We start from the raw sequence: 12,098 nt of genomic DNA on the forward strand, positions 1-12,098 counted from the left end.
GCGGCCACGGCGCTCGGCTCGGCTGGCGGCGTCTCGGGGTGCCACCGGGATCGCTCGGGGGGAGCCCTGGGGAGCCAGGGCACAGGGCAGAGGTGCGGGAGGGCATCACCGATGCGTCTGCACGCACCCGGCTTTCGGTGCAGTTTGCTTCTGTATAAATATACGCAGAGAGACATTTTATACCTGCCCATAAGAAGCATCGCCAGGTGTACTAAATACCCGCGGTCCTCGAACCACTCAGGATGGGGCAAAAAAGCAAAGCAGCACGGGTGAAAGGAAAGGAGGCAAAGGGGAGAGGAAGGGCCGGAGCGTTGCCTTCCCCTCCACCCTGACCAGAGCCAGTCCTGCCACGGCCCCGCTCCCCCTGCACGGCCGAGCTGCCCACAGGGATGCTCGGTGTTAGTGGCAGAGGTGGCAAAGCCACGGGGATCGGTTCCCAGCCAAAGCCCACGCTGAGCGGGGCGGCTGGCAGGAAGGTTGGAGCTGGTCTATCAATTTATTTGGGCTGGTTCGACTCTGGGGCTGGAACAGGGACGTGGAGTTTTCAGCTCAGGAAGTGTTAAATTAAGATTAAATGTTTGATGCCCTTGTGCGATGATCATTGGCTTCCAATCACGGAGATAACTGTGCAGGTAACCAAGGACTTGTTACTGCACCTACAGCAGCTTCGGGATACTCGATGCTTTAAGATACATGTTAAAATACTCTCGGTGTCCTGTGAATGTCTTCCTCCCCAGAGGCTGTTACCTTTTCTGCCTGCCTTGTGCGGGATATGTCGCTTCAGTGCTTTTACCTTCTGGCTACACTGGTGGGATTCTCCACAAACCAGCACCTCGCTGGCTGTCAGCTCTCTTCCTCCCCCCACCAGTCCCCCAGCATGTTTTGAACTCACTGGCCAAATGTAGTACCATTTAATAGCAGCAGAGCTTGCTTCAAGAGATAAAAACCCTACAAACTGTGAAAAGAGGCAGCTAGGGCAGGGGAGGAAAGCCCCTTCAAACACGACGGGGAGAGGGCGCCGAGCACAACCTCTACGAGACATCCAAGAACCCCCAGCCGCCTGCACCCTGAGGACAGCGCTGACGAGGGAGGGTCAGGCTGCCAACACCCAGCGGCAGCTGCAATGCTGCTTTTTTGCTGGGGCCAGGGCGAGACGGGTTGGGCTTTGTTGGCTAATTCCTGGCGGCCTCCCCCCGGCGCTGGCGCGCTGCCGGCGTGGAGGGCTGCCCGTGGCTGCTGCAGAGCAGCGCTCCCGCTCGCCTCCGCTTCCCTCTTGGCTCCGCTCACCGGGAGCCGCCTGACAGCGACTCCTCCGATGCAGCAGGACCTCAGGGAAGGAGAGGGCTTTTCCATGGCCGGGGACAAAGAAAACTCTGAAATCTGCTTTTTCTGGCCCAAACTCCAAGTCCTGAGCTACAGCAAGAATCATAGAATCATAGAATGGTTCAGGTTGGAAAGGACCTTGGAGATCATCGAGTCCCACCCCCCCTGCCATAGACCAACACCTCCCACCAGCCCAGGTTGCCCAAGTCCACGTCCAGCCTGGCCTTGAACACCTCCAGGGATGGGGCCTCAACAGCCTCTCTGGGCAACCTGTGCCAGTGCCTTACCACCCTCAAAGTGAAAAACTTCTTCCTAATGTTTAATCTAAACCTGCCCTCTTCCAGTGTAAAGCCATTCCCCCTCGTCCTGTCACTACATGCCCTAGTAAAAAGCCCTTCCCCAGCTCTCCTGTAGCCCCTTTAGGGACTGGAAGGTCGCAATAAGATCTCCCCGGAGCCTTCTCTTCTGCAGGCTAAGACTCAGCTTTGCGCTGCTCTGGCTCTCCCTGGCTGTCCCCACTTGCTGGGCCAGTCCCCAGGAGAAGGGGACACTCCCCCGGAGAAGGGGACACTCATCCTGGACGAGGAAGATGTCCTGGGCCGACTCTTCCAGCACCGATGGGCACAGGGCAGGGCAGAACGACCAGCTGAGGAGCTGTGGATAAGTAGTGTATAAGGTGGAGAAGCTTCATGTGAATTAACTCTGCTCCCGTGATTATTCCGGCCCCAGCAAGCAGGTTTTTTCACTGGAAAGCAATCTAATTCCAGCTGTAAGCAAAGCCAGTTACAGTGCAGGGACTAGAACCAAATTAAATCTTGTGTATGGCTCAACAAGGGGTGGGTTATTGAGAGGAAGACAGGAGAAATCAATGTGAGCCTGGCAGGAGCGCTGCGCAGGGCAGGGGGGAGGCAGGGCTGGGGACGGACGGTACCTCTGCCAGGACATGGGAATGACCATGTTGGAGGAACAGGAGGAAAGCGCCTATATAAAATGTGGGGTGGTGTTAGGGAGTCACTACAGGGATCCTGGAAAATGAGAGGGAACATGATCATAAAGAAGAGAAGTCTCAAAGGCAAAAAGCAGCCAGAAAAATCCCACCACGATAACGGAGGAGCTGGTGACTTAGAGATGCGAGCAGCCCTGGGAGGTTGGAGGAGCGGTGAGTGGGATCAGAGAAGAGGTGTGTGATATCGGAGGAGCGGTGCGTGCCATCAGAGTGCCTGGCATCGCCTGTGCCCCCGTACAGCACCAGGATTTTGGCAGGCAACTGGCAGTGTCCGCAGAGCGGCGAGACACACGGCAGCTCATTTCCATTTGATGTTCATGGTCAAGGGAAGAGCAAAACGCTTTGCCCTCAGAGCAGATCATGTGCCTGGGTTGTTTCTCATGCTGCAGCCTTAGCTGGTGGGTTCAAAGAGGTTTCCCCAATGCTCCTGGGCCACGTGGTCCTGGGCTGCCGTCCAGGCACACCACGTCTTTCACCCCTCTGCTTCCCACCAAGAAAAACCCCTCACCACGGCCTCCCGGAGCTTTTGGCAAAAGCAGAAAGAGATGGAGCAAAGGGCATGGGGAGAAGGGGAAGGAGTTTGCTGCCTTCTGTCCTCCTGTAGGCCGATGGACAGGGGGCATTCAAGAGTTTACCAGGATCTCCAGAGGGTCTGGTGAATCCTGAGGCTCATTGCTCCCTTCCTGGCTGTTGGTGGAATGGGCTGGTGCTTCAGGGTCTCCTCTGCCCGCTCCGTCTGCATCTCCGTCTCTCACAACCTCAGCCGGGTCCATTTCTCCGTTCATGGCTGATGGGTTATTTTTACTCTCTTTCTTCTTGGTATCTTTTTCTTTTATTTCTTTTTTTTTTTTTCCTTCTTCCATCCTGTCCCTATTGATCTGCAGAGTAACAGAGTAACTGGAGATGCAGAGGAGTCAAGACAGGAATAGACACGAGCAAGCCCTTGGCCTGTGCGCTTGTGCTCCTGCCAGCCAGGTGGGGAAGGGAAGCGGAAAGACTTTTCCCCACAGATCTCTATTCACCGCTTAGTTTTCTCCTCGGTGCAGCAATGAGCTCGGTCATCTTCTCGGGAATGGGTGAATGAGCTTTCCTGGCTGCCAGGACTGACAGCGGGCGCGATGAAAGCCGCCGGTTCTCTTTCTATTACACACCACGTCTCTTTGGAGTAATTTTTTCCCCTTCATAACGTCAGTCACCGCAGTGCTCAGCGGGGCACGCTCCATCACGGAGACATTAATAAGCCATAATTGAAGTTAATGTGCCATGGCCAGGACATGCGGATCCAGTTAGGAGAAATCAGATTGAGCAGAAGTGAATCAATTTTAGGCTGATTATTAAGATTTCTCTCCTTCATCCTCCCCTGCCCCAGTGCATGCTCAGTCTGTCTGTCTGTCTGTCTGTCCTGCCGGTAATGAGCAGTCCTCAGAGGAAGGCAGGAGGAAGGAGTGCTACTCATCACTGAGTGGCTCCACGTGAGCAGTGCCTCATCTCGGGCTTTGCTCAGGCCAAAGAGGCACCAACAGGAAGATGAGGTTTCCAATTTTGTAACGGCATTTCCTTTCCTCTCTTCACCAACTGCCTCTCTGAGGGTTGCCTTGGCTTCTCTTTTGCTTACACAAAAGAACTGAAGGGAAAGGCCCTCTGTGCACTCCTGCTTTGATCCCTGCCTTCCCCTTGTGTGGTTCTTGGTGCCACGCACGGATGCTCTCCGGGAGACTTTGCTTTCTGCATGACTTGGAGTAGAGAGTTTGCGCTAGTGGAGCAGAACAAATTTGCCCAGCCCATTATCCCAGCGCCAACAGCCAAGATCAGGGACTCAAGACCTGGAGGATCAAGGCCATCCCCCAAAGCACCTCCTTTAGTAAATCAAGCTGGTTAATTATCAGTGGTACTCACATGCAAGGGATATGTTTTCCTGCATTCTTGGTGACTCTTGAGATGTGGTGATGCTCAATGCTGTGTTGCTGTTAAAGATGAAGCAATTCCTGCTCAGCCTGGTGCTGCCTCCTGCTTCTGTCCTCCAGGCCAGAGCAATGATGGCATCTCAGTCCACTTCCCCTGCAGTGTAGCTCAGCTTGAACCGAGGGTGCCAGTGCAAAACACGTCCCGGCTGTCCCCAGGCTGCTTTGCCCTGCTTGGACATTCCTCCTTCTGGCTCTGTTGATGAAGTCGTTGGAGAACCTCCAGCTGATCTTGACTTTTCCAATAAAGCTGTCTCTAAAAAGGAGGAAAGAAGCAGGTTTGGCCCATAGAACACACAGTTGAGGGTCTTAGATTTTGTGTAATGACTAGTGCCGCCATTGAGGTCTTTCCCTGAGGAGCAGAGTGGGAACTGCCAGCTGCACCACTGCTGCTTTGCCAAAGGGGGACAGGCAGGGACCTGGGGTAGATGATCTGTGAGAGCATGGGCTTCCCCAGCTGAGCTTGCCCAGTCCCAAGGCCAGAGTATCACCCCCAAAATAACCATGGGCTCACCCAAACATCCCCCAACGCCCCTGCAGCCGGCCTCCACCTATGCTCAGCAGCTTTGGGAAGACCAGGAAAACCAGGGTGAGCACTGCCGCCGCCTGGCCCTGCTCCTTCCCCCACAGCTCCTGGCAGCCCGGCTTCGGGTCCCAGGAGGTAACAGCATCCTCGCATCAAGGACGGCCAAATCTGCGCCAACGGTGCGCTGCATGCCTCGGCCCATCCTCGCCTCCGTGCTGGGCAGCCCTGAGAGCTGGACGGCTGAATTTCCCTGGCGTTCCTCCAGGCTGGAATTAGCTTGAGTTCAAGCAAAATCTTGCTCTTGGTCACGTAGTTAAATTAAGTTAATGCACAGCAACTGTTTGCTTGGCTTTCCTTGAGTCTCGTAAAGGTTTTTACTCCCACTGCAGCAAGATGGAGGAGAAACTTGCTGAGCGGGAGGGAGGGAGCTATCGAGAAGCCCGGAGAGCTCCTCCTCCCCCCAGACACTTGTGACACTTTGTCAATAGCCGGAGACGGATGCCCAAGGTCCTATTACCTGCTCCTGGCTTTGGTTTGTGAAGGTTTTTATTTCCCCTCCGATTTTGTTGCCGAGTTGCGTCCGGCCCTGAGCAGATAATAGAATTTCATCAATAGACTGAGAAGGTGATGTATGTTAAAGCACTTAATATAAAGAGACTTCTACAGGAGCCCAAATTCAATTTGGCCAATGAACTCAATTGCAGGCATTATTGCATTCCAGGAGAAAGACCAAGAGCATTTATACACATTACTCTGCAAATATTTATGTTCACCTATCCCTGTGATGTCCTCTTCACCCTTCCTCCCTTCTGTTGCCCGACCCCCTAATGGGGAGGTTTGGTTTCGTGTTTGCTTTTTAAGACAGCTTTGAATGTAAATAATGTTCCACCAGTCAGCAGGATCTTGACAGCTGGTGAGTGTCAACTTATTTAAAATAAATAGCCTCTTGAATGGGAACAGCCAGCTAGCGCGCTCTCCACTTTGGCATCTTTTAAATTGTCTCATCTTTGTAACCCAAACCTCAAATCATTTCGAAGGGCAGCGAGGAGTGTTCCTCCCCACCGGGAAGACTCATCTGTCCCTACCACACAACCAAAAGCAAAAACCCACAAGGAAAAAAAGCCACTCACAACATGTCCCTCTGACCTAACCCAGGGTGGTTTCTTTCAGTGTTTTGGCTCTGCAAAAAGCAGTGAAACTCAGAAACCTCTCTCCCTGCTTCGAGCGGAAAGAAACAGCGCATTAAAATGGCTTTTCCTCCCGCTTCAGCCGCTGGACCGCAGGCTCAGTTACGCTCCCAGCACCGCTCCTGGGATGAATGAGCCGCCGCTGCCTTCTGCAGCCCTTTCAGCCCCTGCTCCAGCTGCCGGCAATAGCGAACCTCTGCCGGCGCGATCTCCCAGCAAGGCGAATCCTAATATAACTGCTCTCCACAAAGGGATGGTGCTTCTTCCGTGGCCCAGCCATTAGAAGCTATTTTTACCTGCTTCTGCATGCACAGATGGGCCAGAAACAATCCAAGCTCAGCGCCCGTTATGCTTTGCCCAAAAGATTTGCTCCCTGCTTTTGCTGAGCTGCCAAAACGGTTGCAAAGGAGCAGGTAAAAAGTGGGTAAGTCATGGCCAGGCAGCTGCCGGAGCGTGCTGCGAGCAACGGCTGGGGATGACAATAGAGAGATGGAGAAGAGTTATTCATGTTTCCCCGAGAGCCGAGATCAGTTGAAACATCGTTTTCCTCGGGGACGGAGAGGAAAGAGCTCCCTTCAAACACATCGTCCCATGAGACTCATTAAAGGCTCATCAATTACAGTGAGAGCAAACAATTCAGGGGAAAGCGATCATAAGCCTTCCTTCGGATGGCAGTCATTAGCAGCTCTCCGCTGTGCGCTGCCGCTCCCCAGCCCAGCTCGGGCGAGCAGAAGGGGAGCAGGGGGGCACCACTGCCAAGCTGATGGTGGGGGAAAAACAGGAGCCCGGTGGCCCAGGAGCCGGCAGGAGGGGACCAGGTCTCCACAGCATCCCTGGGGCCATGCGGCCGTGCAGTAGCATCCTCATGGTGAGCACAGGGCGGAGATGTGAGCACAGGTTGGACTGGAAGGAGACTTGGAGGGGAGGTGGTGGCCCACTGTAGTGGACTTCTGTTGCTCCATGTCTTCACCCAGGGTCTTTTTTAAGGAGTTTGGGGCAAGGCAGGATTGGGCCATGGTGGGAGCTGGGTAAGAGGTACACGAGGATGGAGCAGCTCACTGGGTGGACCCCCCTGAGTGGGGGGTGCCAGCACCCCAAGGCTGGCTCAGCCCCACAGGGAGGGAGAAGGATGAAGAGATGCTCTCTGCCTTTCTCTGCCTTACTTCCCCGCTCCGCAAAGTGGGATTATGGACAGAAAAGAGGTTGTAAAACACATAAGGATCCTTGGAAGGAAAGCAAAGGGCTGGGGTGGCTTCTTAGAATTATTTTGAAAGTCATTATTAATGAAAGCTCAGGGACAGTGTCTGCTTTCCCACTCCCAGCACAGCTCCTACAGGTTTGCAGCACTCACCCCCTCCTGCACCCCTTTCCGAAACCTGCGCACGGGCATCTCTCCCAAGCACACGGGCTTGGCACCAGATGCCTCTCCAACCGCTCGCTGCTGTGACCTCCAGGATGCTGACTTGGAGAAATGCAGGGACGGTAAACTGTTCTTTATGGCTGTAAAAAAAAGAAAAAGAAACAGGGGAAAAAAAAAAGGGCACTTTCCTGTAAACTTTCCTTGGCGCTCCGAGCTCCGTGATGTTCCCTGGTGGAGGCATTGGCAGCGTCAGACCACACTGCTCCTCTCTGAGAGAAGGCAGCAGCTGAACGACCTGCACTAAAATAAACTCATAAATACCCCGTCGTGCAAACGGTAACGTCTTGGGCCACACATTGCTCCGGCCGCTTTTGCCGGGAACGGCATGAGCCAGTTTCTCTTTTGCAAAACGCAGTTGTGTGCAGCTGCAAACAGCCCAGCGCAGGACCAGCGTGTCCCCGGGCCGTGGTGGGTGCCTGTGGGTGCTGCAGCTCCTGCTGGGTCCGCGCCGGGACTGCTCTCCTCCGGGCTGCGCCCCACCACGGCTGCACCCTCCGTGGGCTCTGGATGCTCACCAAGAAACAGTGCCGTCACCGCTAGCCTTGACCCACGAGCTAGAGAGGAGAAACGCTCCCAGCTCTTCAGATCTCCTCCGGAGCCAAAGAGACCATATTGCAACCAGCACTTTGCTGGAGCAGCCCCGGGACTGGAGCGGGGCCATCGCTGCCTTCTGCAGGACACAGCGCAGGTGTCTGCCCCACTGCTGCTATTTAAGCCTCATTGCTAAGTAGCTCCTAACCTTTCCCTTCATCCTCTCGTTCCTGCGATGGCTGGCCGCCCGAGGAAGATGAGCGGAGGCAAGCAGGACTAGCAGCTCCCACCCAGGGGACGGGGCTAATGTCATTTACTCCAGTCTCCACCAGCTGGATCTCGGCTGGGGAAAGATGTTGTGCACAGACCGGTCGGCGAGCACACGTCCTTGGGCTGCGGGCCCGGAGGAGGAGGCAGAGAAGCCCGAAGAAGGGGTTAAAGCCGAGCCGCCAAGCGCGAGCAGCAGGGAGGCCCGGATGCAGAAGCCTTCGCGCAAAATGGGGTTGGCAGTCGGGGCTGGCTGAGCGCTCGGCTGTTCGCTATTAAATAATGCAGCCTGATTGATTGGGCTGAAAAGTGCTGTGTTGCGGGGTCAGCTTGCTGGGGTTATAGTTCTCTGCTTAGATTGATGAGCCTCAAAGGTCGAATTCAGAAAGCAATTCCCCGGTAAAATTGATCCTTTGGATAACAAAACTTTTGCACAGTGGCGAAGGGCCGAACAATGAGAAATATAAGTGACCCGGGCGCAGGCAGGCAGGGTGGGGTGACGGGCTGCCTCTGCTTTCTCTCGATTTAGTATTCCTTGTTTACACAGATTAGGGAGCGAGGGTCTTCTCTGGGGAGAGCAGTGCTCCATCACCCCTGCACGCAGTGCCTGGGGGACGGCCATGAGCACCCACCCCGTCCCCATCCCGCTGGCCGGGCTGGCGTCCCCACTGTGGGACTGGTGGGGTCAAGGACAGGACCCTCCACGTCGTCCCAGACTTCAGAGGAACCAAGGGGCATGCCATGCCCTGCCTCCCTTGTACCCCCTCCCCTGGGGCTCTTAAACTCCCCCTCGGCTGGATTTTAAGGCTGCGCCCTGGAGCTGGCTCCCGTCCCCTCGGTCCCGCCAGCGATGGGAGGGAGGAGAGCTGCACCTCCCAGAAGCTGTTGCTCTGCTTCAGGCTGGGCCCAGAGCGGCAGCGGTGAGGCTTTGACCTGCTTTAACCCGCTATCTTGCCTGCTTTGCTCCCGCCTGCTCATTCTGAAGCGAGAGAAGGAGGCCGTGCTGGGCGGCCGCTGAATAATTCAGAGTCAGGCTCCGCAGCACCCCAGGGCTGGGCATCGCCTCTGCCAAAGGGCTGGGACGCCTCAGCCGAAATCCTTCCTCACCAGAGGCAGAAGGGGCACAGACCGCCTGAGAAACAGCATCCCTCCTGTGTAGGTACCGGCCAAAGCCGCTGCCTTCCCCCCGACGCTCGGATTCACAGCTTGCTCCCAGAGCACTGGTGCTCGGAGGCTGTTAGTGCTTTCAGCCGTGACGCGGCGTCTCCGGCTCTCGCTAACACACCGATTCAAGTGGAGCATGCTGAGTGTGTCTGCCTCTGCTCCATGGACCACATTTTCTTCCTTTCTCCTTTTTAGACACTGCAATATTCCCTCCTCTGCTTGGCCAGAGACAGGGCAGGGTTGTAAGACGAGGAGAGAGGCTGTTCATCCAGCTTATGCTTAGCCTCTGAGCAGGGTTTGCTAGAATTAAGGACAGGGAGGGGAGGAGGGGAAAAAAAAATCATACATGAGGTCAGCTTATCCAGCCATGCGTGAGGAGGAGCACAGCAAAGGCGGCCTCACCGGGTCAGGCAGGAGGCTGAGGAGCATCTCGGGGGGCTCCAAGGGAGAAGGGGAGAGGCACCAGGAGCTGCTGGGCATGCGCAGCGCTGGGAGGGACTGGCTCACGGCTCCCAGCCTAATCCAGGTTGTTTATCCCAGTGCAGACAGAGCATAAGAAGAAGCAGGCCATGTTTCCTCTACCTTCTCTCCAAGCGGTTCATTCCCCTCAGCTCTGCATCTCTTGTGCATCTTCTCTACTCAGTCACATAAGGCACAGCATTACTGTTTTCTAATGGTTCTGTTCCTGAGAGTGTAAATTATTACACGAAGCAGTGAAAAGACAGCAGGCTCTGCCAGGGATCCACTGTCTGGAATGAAATGAGAGGTTTTGGTCCCCAAAGTCTCTGTCTGATGGCCTCAGCTCAGGCCCAGGAGTAACTAGAGGCACGTGTGAGTTATGGGCTCAGCCTCTGTGCTCTGCGCAAGTCACCTCCAGAGTCTGAGCAACAGGAATTATTGTGCACAGAGATAATTATTCCCTGCATACTGCACTACAGCTCATTAAAAGTTTGTTAATGTTTGCAAATTGCTGAATAGTGTTTTTCGTTGTTGCCTTCTCTGACGAGGCGGGGACTAAAAGGCAGATTCTGATGGTGGCTTGTTCTCTGTGTTATTTTGGTCGCAGCAGGCCGGGGCTGCGCTGCACGGAGGGAAAAGCGTTTGTGTTGTGCAACTTCACACCACGGGAGAAAATGCTCTTTAACTTTAGCACGCTGCGCAGGGGTCGAGGGGCTGAGTCCCACCAGTGTTAGCCATGCTCCTCCAGCTAAGGCTGTCCTCTCTGCCTCCAAGTAAATGCCGACATCTGAGCTAATCACCCAAATTTCTGTAACAGCCTGAAATCTGAGTGACTCTTTCCTGGAGTCTCAGCTGGAGATGCTGACTTACCATTAGATGGCTTGTGCTACCGCTGTCGGATGGTGGGGGTAAAGTATCTCTCATCTTGGAATAGAGACTGCAGGTCCACCTTGGGCGAGGACATGGACATCGTAACCCCAGCACCAGATACCCGGGGGAAACAGCTGAGTTCAGTGAAAAACTCCTGCAGAAGGACCAGGAAAGGGGTAACCGGCCCAACTTCACCTCTGCTCTGCCATGCACACGGACAGCCCGACGCCAGGAGCAAGGAGGAGTTGCAGCAATACCTGACAGCTCTTCTCCTGTATTCCTCTTCCAGGTGTAAATGCAACCTCCACGCTAACCTGTGCACCTTCAAAGAGGGCAGCCTTCAGTGCGAGTGCGAGCACAACACCACGGGGCAGGACTGCGGCAAGTGCAAGAAGAACTTTCGCTCTAGGTCTTGGCGAGCTGGATCCTACCTGCCTCTCCCCAATGGGTCCCCCAATGCATGTAAGTAATCTTCAGCGAGCCAGCCCTGGCCACGCTCCCAGCCTGGGTGACACAACGCCCATGGGTGGGAGCGGATTCTCATCTTGTCCTTCTCCATCTTGAATCAGTGCGGGATGCTCAGCTTTGGGAAGGGAAGTGGGTATTTACCCATGTCTTGGTACACAGAGAAATAGAGATGATCTGAGCGGATGCAGAAGTGATGAGTCCAAATGATGGACGGGAACAGGAAGGATGACCTTGGGCCAACATACAGGTCCGTGGCTTTGTAGCAATGCAAATTACTGTCCCTCGCAGAAGACATTACTTAGCCACCGTAGAGCACTGGCTGTCAAGCAGTCCATGGGCTCAGCGCTGGCACTGCTCAGCTGCAGGAGTGCAGGTTGCTTTCTGGATTGCTTTCTGGATCCTGTTCTATGTGTGTCGGCATTTCAGGCAAGCGCCGCGAGCTGCGGTCCCTCTGCGCAGCTCCAGTCTCATCCAATTGCCTGCTGGAGCAAGGCACTGACAGAAGCAAAGGCGCGCAGGCGAGATGAAGGATGCATACCCACTATCGTTTGAGCAAGGGAATTGGGGCAGGAAACATCACAGATGGGCCAGTTTCTCCTGGGTTTCTGTCCAGTCCACATTACCAGACTTGTTTAAATGTCACGGAGCCACAGTAGCCACTCCAGCCTTTCAAGCAGCAGCTTTGAGCATTACCAAAGAGAATCTTTTCCCTCCCTCCCCCCAAATTTTTTGAAAGATTTATGTGCTTTAAGATGATCAAAGCTGAAATTCAGGCTCCGAAGGCCGTGACGGGAATGTTTTGTGTGTGCCAGGGCTGGTAGATGAGCAGGTTCTTTGAAAGGGAACGAGCTTGTCAGCTCCCACCAAGCGGCTGCATTGCTTCAAAGGAGCCTGGGAGAGTTTCTGGTGTTGACAG

The 12,098-nt window shown here is 54.8% G+C and overlaps 1 protein-coding gene across 1 annotated transcript in view; it reads left to right on the plus strand.

The window, feature by feature from the left end:
• Positions 1-12,098, plus strand: part of NTNG2 (netrin G2) — a 48,822-nt gene that overhangs the window by 22,549 nt on the left and 14,175 nt on the right. Inside the window, exon 3 of the mRNA XM_009892232.1 lies at positions 11,004-11,176. Coding sequence (XP_009890534.1) covers positions 11,004-11,176 — 173 coding nt within the window. The remainder of the gene's footprint in view (positions 1-11,003; positions 11,177-12,098) is intronic.

This window comes from Charadrius vociferus, unplaced genomic scaffold, assembly GCF_000708025.1.
Source record: "Charadrius vociferus isolate BGI_N301 unplaced genomic scaffold, ASM70802v2 scaffold549, whole genome shotgun sequence".
NCBI lineage: Eukaryota > Metazoa > Chordata > Aves > Charadriiformes > Charadriidae > Charadrius > Charadrius vociferus.